The following is an 11,210-nucleotide window of genomic DNA, read 5'->3' as shown; positions in this document are numbered from 1 at the left end:
ATAAGTCCTGGGGAACAGGAACACCCAAAGCTCTTCTTAGAGCACAAAAACCTGGAGACACAGCTCAACAAAGAGCAAGAAGACCTGAAGGCAAAAGCTCAGAACAGAGCACGAGCAACGCTGACAACATACAACAATGAACCGACACCAGACACAGACAAGACAGAGCTTATATACACAGGGAGAAGTGATTAGGGAAAATGGCGGCAGGTGTGTGGAGTGAGAGCTGGAGGGAAGACAGGTGAACCTAATAATCAAAATGGGCAAACAGAAACAGAGGAGGGCAAACTAAACCTAATGGCTGCGGGAAGAATTAACACACACACAACACACACACACACACACACACACATTGAACTGGGGAATGGACACACACACACACACACACACTCTAAGAACTAAAACTGATAATTACTTAAATATTTTGGTGCAACACTTTTACACTCAAAAATAATAAGTAAATGTAAAAACAATCACATCTCTTAAATACACCTTATTAATAGATTAAATCCAACTAAAATGGAATAAGTTGTTATGAACAATTAAAGATGTTACAGTAACATTCAAAATTGAGTAAATACAATTGAAAATGTACGTTAAAACAACAGTAACCAAAAGTTCAAACTACATAAAATATTAATTAGGAAATGCTGAAATGCTTGGCACATATAACCTACACCATTACAGTTACTTGTTTTTAAATAATGGTTCAATTTACTTAATATTTAAAGTTAACTTAAGCAAAAATGTTAATTAGAATTAAGTGTATATATATATATATATATATATATATATATATATATATATATATATATATATATATATATATATATATATATATATATATATACACACACACACACATACATACATACACACACACACAGGAAAAAAGAACCACGTCAGTTCAACATTGTTCACAATGATTTATTTTAACCAGCTTTTTTGTGAATCACACATTTAGCAGATTCCTTCTCTGAACACAGTGACCTGAAATCTGTTCTACATTCAGTGGATAAAACTTGGGTAAAATTTCAGTCACAACAGTCTTATATAATAAAATTGTATCCAAACTGGCATGCTTGATAAAACTGTAAAACTGGCATATTGATGCTAACAACAAGAAAAATGTACCTGCCATACAAAGAATAAAAGTGGCTCAAGTGAATGCAGTGCTTTACCTTTTCAGAAAAGGTCAAATGACAAAAATAAAATTAAGTTCCCAAAAAAGTATAAACACTGAAAAAAATAAATAAATAAAAATAAATAAACATTTGCACTGTGAGTTTTTGAACATCTTATTTTGATTCCAAAAAATTGGGAAGATTGTAACTAGAGTGACCAAAAAACATCCATAATTTAAATAAAAAGGTTTCAAAAAAGATTGTGCTAAAAAAACAAACTAAAAAAAACATACAGAAGATACTCTCCCATTTACACCTTAATGTAAATCTGGAAAGTTAATTCAAAACACAGTTTATGGTACAAACATTATTTATGAACAGGAATGCCAACACTATGTAATGCCACAACTGAACCTTTTGATGAGCATTACATGTCACTTAACAAGTCTAACACTTTACGAACAGCCCTGTGAAATTTTGTCTACAATGAACAGAGGTCATTTTTCAGTCTTTGAACCTTGACAGAAAGGTTTCCTGTATCCAGCTCCATGAACACTTTTTGAAATGCTTCAAATGTGCATTTGAGATTCTTGGGATATTTCAGATCCAGAGCATAGCAGAGTCCCAAAAGATAGCAACAAGCTTTGCTCAGATTCCCAAGTTTGCCCAGAACAGTAACGCCTTCAATAACAATACCCACATCAGTAGGTTCGCCTGACCTGTCTTGATTCTGCAGCAGGTAAATCTTCATCACCTCCTCAGCCAAAGCCTCTTCAACAAAGACAGCATCAGCGCTGTCCTTTAAAAAGAGAAACAACTGTTTTAAGCTCACATATTTCCAAACATTGAAACAAAAAGTTTCATTTGTATGACATCACTGGTACTCATAATATGTGGGCACTGTGCTCCAAAATCTTTGAGCAAATGCTATTCTTTTGTATGCTTTGAGCTAGGGCTGGGCGATATGGCAAAAATAGAATATCACGATTTTTCCAATATTTTATCACAATTTCAATTTTATCACGACTTTTTGTCCATGAATAGCATAACTTCAATTGCGTATTAAAGGAGAGAAACATTGAATAAATAAACATTTATTCATATTAGGGATAATCAGCACAGTGCTAACACACTTATATTTTAAACTCACACCAGAGATGATAAAAGCCCTGAGAGAAACAATTACAAAAATCTGTTTTTCTCGTTTTTCAAGTAACTTAGCATAAATTAAAATCGTAAACATATTTAAAGTGCAAACATGTCAATTGCAAACGTATTGTGCAAACATTAACTTGTTCAAAATACTATGTAGCTCCCAGTTGCTCATGTAGTGGATAGTTAAGCTCAAATACGGCTCTGATGTGCGGCTGGACCAGAGATCGCTTGTAGTGATGGGAATTCCGGCTCTTTAGAGAGCCGGCTCTTTCGACTCCCAAGTGACTTCTCAGATTTTCTGTTGCGTAGAGTACATTTATAACCAAAATAATACTAAACTATATGTAAAATAATTGACTAATGTAAAAAAAGCAATATATCAAATATTTATCATTTCTATGGATTTAATAACTGAACACTTTAAGAAATCTCCACTTTCCGACTGCTGGCGCTCATTTTCTCACCATCTTCGTCGCACTCTCCTCTCTCTCTCTCTCTCTCTCTCGCCTTTTTCCTCCTCCTCATTCCCTCTCGTCTCCCTCCTCCCACATGTGCTCTGCTGTGTGTCTGTCTGAGTCTGATCCTCCCTCTTCCCCGCCCCTACTGCTCTGTTGACCAATCGCCTGTAGCTTTCACCAAGGCAGGGGGGAGGGGCAGGGACGGCTCCCAATGACGAGCCGGCTCCCGTCGTTCACTTCGTTCGTTCGCGACCGACACATTACTAATCGCTTGTGGTAGCAAATAACTGCGCATTCTGAATATTTTCTGCAACTCTCTCTTTGCATTCAGCGTACATGCGTGGAATGGCGGTGTTTGAAAAATACTTGCGGCTGGAAAACTCGTAGCGCGGATCCAATGTTTTTATCAAGTTCTTAAATCCCGCTCCTACTGTTCGCACGGGACACAAATCTTTAACCGAGTGGTACGTCACTGCATCTGTCACGCTGTTCCATCGTCTGCTGTCTCTGTCGTAGGGAGAGAGTTTTGTGTTTCTGTTAGCGTTTGCTGCCTGGAAGAAGCACTAGCCGCTGTAGCCGCAGGCTTTTTAGCTTTAGCTGCCAGCTGGCTCTCATTGGATTGTTTGGGATGCCTTCTTTTCAAGTGATTAAACAAGTTTGTGGTGTTGCCATCACTTGCCTTGACGCTCTCCTTGCAAATGACGTTTCGCTGCTCTTTGTCATCTGGTGAAAAACCAAACCAGTTCCATATAACGGACGAGGCGTTCCTCTTCGGAACGAAAACCTCGTTGTCACTCTCAGCCGCGGCGGAAGCCATGTTTGTTCACACGCAGGTGAAAACAAGCGGGGCACTAATATATTACTATGACTCTCTGATTGGTTAAGGGTCAAACAAAGGTGTGTCATTCGCCTGAGGTAAGTTCCCTTTTCATTCAGAGGCAGAAATTCAACATCAGAGCTGTGAATCGTGATAAAAAGGTCTCTCAAAAATGACAGACCGTCAGATGTGTAGATCGTAAAACGGTCTAAAATCGTCATATCGCCCAGCCCTACTTTGAAGTGTTTTTTTTTCTTTAGAACATTAACTTAAAACTTTTCTATGATCTCACAAGCTAAAACTACTAATATTCCTAAAACAGATTTATTGCACCAACCTCAAAGGTTTTGATTAAGGCACTTGGATCCTCTCCCAGATGGTCAATGAGACATCTGATGATGACGTCTCGTTTTTTCTCGATGGAATTTCCACTCTGTAAAACAGGAAGTCTCAACTGAGGCAAAATTTGCACATTTAAAACATGACTTACCATTTCTAGCTTAAACATAACTATTTTTTTCCTGTTGTTGACCTGTTTTCACACCCACCATCAAGGTAAGAACACCTGTGGAGCTAAAATATTGAACAGAAACCTAAGAAAAGCCGTTTTTAGTGGAGGGCCTCTTCAATGCTGTGTTGGAACATTTTTGTGGTTAGAAAATGCAATCTTCCTTACCTGAAGCAGAAGGTTTAACTGTGCCCTGTGGCGTTGTCCAGCAGCACCTTTCTTGGCTTGAAACAAGGACAGGAGTTTGGATGAATACAAGTCCAACGATGACATGAACTTTGGTTCAAGGTTCAGGGTTGTGATTCTATGAAACTCTGCACTGACCTGGATGGGAGAGGACAAAAAACAAAGGACAAAAATCTGAAGGCCAAAATTCTGATTCAATCAAAAAAAAAATCTTTAAGTGGAACTACCATTTTTTGCAACCTGGACCTTATTTTCTAACATGCAAAAGATTAATTTACTCATCCAGACATAAATCCATATAAGTGGAGTTGTTCAGTATGCGGACTAAAGCCTTAACATAAAGTATTATCTTCCACTAAGCTTCTAAATTTTATGTTATGAATTGCTTGCACTATTTCCCTGTGAGATTGTATAATCTTGGAGGGAAGAGGCGGAGCCAGGTTGCCCTCTGGACCATCGTCTGCCAGGTAGCGATGCGAGAGGAACACACCGCTGAAGTGGCGCACATATTCATAATCGCGTCAGCGGCTTTACAGAGAAAGCCTTTCAGCTCCTCCGGCAGCTCTGCTTTCTCCACCTTCCTGGAGATGACAAATGCTAGCAAGGCAGTGTTGTTAGTCCCTGCAGCTGACTGAACAGTGCATTGATGTGCGCGATCAGAGAACCTTGCTATCAGCTGGTCAAGTTTGGCGGGATGGGCCGGTCGCTGTCCAACAACCTTGGTCATTTTGGTGCCGAAAACTGAAGCGAGGCTCGGCTCTAGAGGGGGAACAGGCGGAAAACTCTGGTCTGTGAAGCCCTCTGTGAAGCCCTAGGTAGAGACCGGCGCTCTAATCTTCGCTGGCTCTGAGAGACTGCTGGGAACTGAGGCCAGATGGGATCTGGACAACGAGAGTGAGCGGAGCATACCTTCCTGCCAGATCATCTGATGGGGGTGGAGCAGGCTGAGGGACGGGAAGTCCCTTCTCACCAGCATCCTCATGGATGATGCCAGGCAGATCCAGGAGCAGCGCACCAACAACTGGGAGCGGCGTCCTCGCCGACATGTGAAGGCCAGGGACGGATGAGCGTCTGTTTATTCGCCTCCCTTCTGTCGCCAGGCTGCCCAGCTTGGAGGCAGTGGAGCTGCCACCACTGCCGTTTTCCTCACGGTGGGTGGAATCATCCAATTCTGGCCCACCATCGAAGAACTCGATGGCTTCTTCCAATGAGTACCTCTCTCTTAGCGGGAACGCCTCCTCAGCATCAGCCTTGAAAAAGGCTGACCTCCGCTGCTTTTCCTCTGGCAGGAGGAGCTAACAGGAGCGGCAATAGGATTAAGGTGTGAGGGCGAGGTCCGCATGGTGAGGACCGAGGCAGCCCACGCAGACGGCATGTCGGTCATACGACATGATGTAGCCGGTCTAGCAGGATGGTCACAGACGGATGGTCTCCCTGGACATCTTCTGGCTGGCTGAAGAAAAACAGTAGAGCCGATTTCTTGGTCTCACCGTAACTTATACTAGACCACAGGTGCGGATTTAGGACTGAAGAAGATCCGGGGCTTAACACATACACACACACACGTGCGCGCGCACACACACGAGCGCACACACACACGTGACACACACTAGTCAACATCATATATATTTGTCTTGTACCACATAATTTTTAATCTGAAGCTACATATTAAGCATATTCAGGGCAGAGTATTGTTCCTGTTAGTGTTTAGTGTGAGATGATAGTAAATATTCCCTTTCTTTCTCCAACAACTTTACCTGATAGTAAGCTAACTTTAGGCAAACCAGCAGCACAACAAATATTTTCTAATAAGACTCACAAACCTGAGTCAACGCCAGTCTCATCAAAGCTGGGGTTCTGTCACGGTGCTTTTGGTCTAAAAAACGTCCTTATGTCCATCTTCACTCATGCGTTTCAGGCAGAGAGTGCAGAAGAAGCCGGCTGCTGAAGGGCTTCTTCTTCAGTGGTGGAGGCTCAGGCAGGCTGTATACAAACTACTGCCAGCTGCTCCCTCTCTGTTGGACTTTGGTACTGCATGTTACTTCCACGTTTTAGATCCGGGGCTTAACGTGAAACATCCGGGGCTTCAGCCCAAGTAGCCGGGCCTAACGCCGCCCCTGCTAGACCAGGGTGAGGCCCACACAGCAGGTGGGCGTGGATTAAATAACTTAAGTGCTGCGCGCAAAAGGGGAATACCCACTTAAAGGGTTGCGCCTATACTCATAGAATCTGGGGTTACAATACATAACCAACCTTTAAACATATTACAATACTCTTCACTCTTCAGTAAAATCTAGTCTGTCGTTATGTGCTCCAGAGTTAGATAAGTGAGACAAAGGCACTTTGCAATCAGCCCAGTCATTTTTCAGTCAGGTTACATTAGCTTAGCCTAAAACAAGTTAAGTGAATGGAAATTACTAACATTTATTGTTCCCTAGGCTTGGGAATGGTTTCAATTAGAACCATTCTGGTTTTGATTCAGATTCCTAGCGATTCTACAGTCTTATGACAAATTAAAGCAACCTGGCTGCTGCAAGACCATCAAAATCACTAGGATGGTAGCAACATGTTTTTCCTCACTTATCTTATGATGGGGGATGTAACAGACCAATTTTATTTACAAGTGGATATCTCTTTAAATGTTCACTTACTTGGGAGATGTCAAACAATGCCGGCCATCTGTCCTTGATGTTGCTGACACTCAGCTGTTGGCTGATAATATCATGTCTTCTATGTGCAAAGGTTTTGCACATTAAATCCTTGATGGCTGTGCGGTTTTTCTTCTTACACTCAATCAGTTGTTGTCGCTCTAGCTCTTGCTGTTCTTTACCATCTTGTCCTGGATAGTGTGGCAGAAACAGCACTTCTCCTTTCCGCGCCTTCTTTATGTTCTTCGCTGGAGCCTTGTCATCAGGGTGCTTGTTCTTCAGTGAGTTGCAAGTAACCTCTGGAACTCCAAGACTTCGTAACTTTGACCTGTAATTTCCCATCTTGTATTTAAGACTATACATCCATCCCATCCAGCCATTACGACTGCCTGGCTCTGTCAGACATGGGTGCTTTTTGACCAGAGCCTCTGCCACTTCTCCAATCTGAAGGCCAGTAGGGTAGGCTGTGTAGCTGTACATATAATCAGCTAATTTTTCCATTATATCTGACTTGACTGAAGTATTGTTCAGCACAGTGCCATTTTGAACAAAGACTTCATTGGCATTTTTCAGTACAGTCTCTGTTGCCACAGAGAAAAGTGGAATGACAATTTCATCTGGCCATTGAGTCTTCAGAGGACTTTGAAGAGGGGAGAGTATGAAAGTGTTGTCTGAAGACAGAGATGATCCATCTGTTTGGTCCTTTGTGGTTTTATAGGTTGAAGAGCTTGAACTTTCATTCAGTGAACTTACATCTGAGGGATTTTCACACTGAGGAATCAATGTAAGCACTACTGATGGAATGACCACAGCTTTGACTGTACCCCTATCTTTGATTTGGTTGGGAGAATGAAGTGTAAAGAAATCTCCAAATGAGTCATCATAATAGTGCAATGTGAAATCCTCAACTAGCCCAAATGTCTCTCTCACTGTCTCATGCAACTCCTCAACAGTCCTGGGTATTCCTGAAGAGAGCACAAGCTTCTCACTCTGTTGTCCAAAAATCACTTTCAAGGCAAAGGAGTCCATCTGCAGAATAAAAACCACAAGAAAAAAGAAAAAGAAAGAGGGTATCTGAGTCTTTCCCCTTACACTAACAAACAATGTGACGTTTTATTGACACCATTTGTTTGCCTTCAACACAATATGGTGTTAAGGGGTAAGTGTCACCAAGTACTCTGGAATGTATTAAGGTCAGAGTTTACACTGCCATCTCATCACCTGTGACCTAAAAAATTGTGAGAAAATATGTCTCACAGTATGAAGATGACAGAATGGTGTATAACCATATTTACAGTTTTTGTATGATTAACTGATTGAATAACCAATACTCACTACCAATTCAGGTGGAGGATACAACTTACAAATAAGTCAACATGGAACAAAGTACAATACTCAATCACATTGAAATAATCTGAATCACATCACCACGCTGTATAAATAAAAACATAGTATGGTGACACTAGATGACAGACCATGAACTCATCAATATATTTACCGAACAGAAAAATTCTGAAAATTTAGATTTGGCATTTGTATGATTAAAATAACCCAACACAAAACCAGTATAAATATTTAGGTGGTATCAACATCCACTACTCAGCTTGTATAAAACAACATCATATAATTCCAGATTTTAACACATCAAGTCCTCTGAGTAAAATTACCTGCTTTACTTTGTAGTTGATGCAGATTTCTTTCTCCTGGTAGTGAAGATGTGGCTGAAAATATACAAATCAAAACTTTATCATTACAAAACATGTCACTGAGAATCTGCCATTACATCAGTCTCTTATAAGAAATTTTAGCTTGGATTGAAATAAACATGTATTGATGTAAATAGGGAGTAACTATACTGGAAATGATGGTACTTTTGGCTTGACCCAAAGGACCAAAGTTTTTTTTTTTTTTTTCATTAGTTTCTGGGATCTGAAAGGAAGTTGGGCCCCGAGTCTAAGTTTACTTAAGGCTTAATAGTACTTAGGACCGGCCCTGGATGAGGTAATCTGCTGACCCACGGTCCTCTCAGCGTTCTCTCAAAAACTGGCACGGTTCGGGACAAAGCTGAAAACAGCGTCTTATATGCTCTGAAAAACCCCACTAAGCAGCATGGTTGCTGCTATGAACTGTTCCGCGGGGTCTTCTTAGTTACCAAAGCCCGCGTGACTACCGCAGCTCCCGCACCGCGACTCAACAGGGCCATTTTCTAGAAATGTCTGAGCACACCTGCTTTCACGTGGTTCCTAAAATGCCCCCGATTAAACGGTCAGGTCGCGGGTACCGGGACATTCCGGTAAAATTACCCGGAACGCAGATAGCGACTCAGAACGTAAAAGGATAAAAAGGCGCGGTTTCTAGCCGCCTTGACTGGAAGACGGGTTAAAAACTTAAATTAACGTGCACAAACACGCTGCAAAAAGTGAGCCACCATGACAAACGCTTTCTTCAGAACATGTTATAAAAGAACGGTGTGGATAAAGACAGCTAGTGTAAGAATTGGTCACTTACCTGAAAACGTTACCAAGTCTGCAGGGGACGTGTGTCCTTCTCGTTCAATGTGCAGAAAATCTCCCATGAGGCCATGCTCCTCGCGCGCGGTACATGCCAAAGGTCATTAGTCTTACTCAAAGTTTTATGTTAGTATTGGGGGACAAAATTATATTGATTTTGAACCATTAATAATTAAAGTTCAAGACAATGATAAGTATGAATACCAGTGTCTCAGTTATTTTGAGCACTTTATATGAGATATATTGAGTAGATTTAAATAATGCACCCTGTGATTCAAATACAGAATTATTTCTTTTAAATAAACTTGAACAAAAAAGCTCAGTTCAACTGAAAAACTGGTGTTGAAAATTTAAACATTCTTTTCAGTATTTTCAACTCAAGATAACACTTTTGTGATTTTCAAAGATTTAATCAAGGTCATCTAACTTAGAATTATAATGAAATTTACTAAGCCCCTGAATAATTTTTTAGGGTGCACACACACACAATGAACTGGGGAATGAACACACACCCACACACAGCTGGGGACAAAGAGGCTGGAGCTGCAACTTGGGGCACAGAGGATAACCAAATGAACACTGGACCTGAGGGGATGATAAAAAGGTCTACAAACAGAAGACACCATATAGAGACGCAGACATGACACATGAGGGTGCTAGAGGACACAAAAGGAGCACCTAGAGAACAAATGGAGGACAAAAGGAGACACATGAGATGAGACGCCGACACAGACCATGACAGCATATACAATACATTACGGTAGCCACCGGGATTCCCTGTCTTGAGCGCAACAAATCACAACACAGATTCAGAGACGTGCTGAGTTTGTCATCCAAAATGCTCCGTTTTATAACTTTTGAATGGCTATCAGATTCAAATAATTCCAATGGTTCATAAAAGTACATAAAAGCAGCTTTCCAACGATCTATAGCATGAAGCAATCGGAGTTATGAAAAATATCGCTGCCTACGAGGGGAAATCCTGCTGTACAGCCTGATTGAAACGGAGCGCATCGCCATGGTGAAAGCGGACAACGGAATGGGGAAGCTAAAAAGCCAGCATGAAATTGTGGAAATGCCTCAAAGAAAATCAACACGATCCATTAGGTGTCCCAGAAGGCTTATATCTGAAGACAGTGACCACGAAAGGACAGATCTCCAGTGAACCAGGGTATGAAGGTTTGTTCAGTCTTTATTTTTTATTTTTTTAGTTGAACAACCCTCAACTATTTGCTAATTGTAAGATTCAGCTTCATTCCAGCATTATTTATCTTTTTACAATAAATAATTACATTTACTAAAACAAAAGTTTTTGGTATAACAGTGCACGGTGTGCCAGAGAAGCTGTCAGAACCCAAGCCCCCAGACCGGCCTCTCCCAGCTAACCGGCCTCCATCTTGGACCACATTTCCCAGCATGCTCCTCGCGGGAACTCCCGGCATTCTCCCAGTCACACCCAAGCCTATATATGGAAGACGCCGCACCGGCTCTTCACTCAGTCATCGTTTCATTGAAACCCCTGATCAGAGTTCTCTACCGAATAATCCAGATATCAAACATCTTTACCAAGCTCAACTCCATACCCAGTCGACCATCGTGACAGGATGACTGAGTCCGTAGATCCAGCGGAGTTCGAGCGCATGAAAAGAAAGACGGAGCAATTGGAAAATGAACTCATTCAGCTCCACGCCCTGATCGATCGGCTCCACACCAAACAAAACTCCCAGACCGATCTCATCCTACAATTATCCACAGCCCTCCATGCTCTCCAGCAGCAAGCCCTCGCTCCACCAACAGAGGGGCC

At 41.5% G+C, this 11,210-nt stretch overlaps 1 protein-coding gene across 1 annotated transcript; it reads right to left on the bottom strand.

Moving 5' to 3' along the window:
• Window positions 1–862: 862 nt before the first annotated feature.
• On the bottom strand, window positions 863–11,005 carry LOC129160130 (uncharacterized). The gene is made up of 5 exons (XM_070546022.1): window positions 8,564–11,005; window positions 6,900–7,925; window positions 4,231–4,386; window positions 3,892–3,987; window positions 863–1,923 (listed from the first exon to the last, which is right to left on the bottom strand). The coding sequence occupies exons 2-5, from the start codon at window positions 7,923–7,925 to the stop codon at window positions 1,606–1,608; spliced, it is 1,596 nt and encodes a 531-aa protein (XP_070402123.1). The 5' UTR covers window positions 8,564–11,005; the 3' UTR covers window positions 863–1,605.
• Window positions 11,006–11,210: the final 205 nt, after the last annotated feature.

This window comes from Nothobranchius furzeri, chromosome 17, assembly GCF_043380555.1.
Source record: "Nothobranchius furzeri strain GRZ-AD chromosome 17, NfurGRZ-RIMD1, whole genome shotgun sequence".
Lineage (NCBI taxonomy): Eukaryota > Metazoa > Chordata > Actinopteri > Cyprinodontiformes > Nothobranchiidae > Nothobranchius > Nothobranchius furzeri.
The sequence above is the reverse complement of the archived record's forward strand: the minus strand, read 5'-3'. Positions and strand labels throughout refer to the sequence as shown.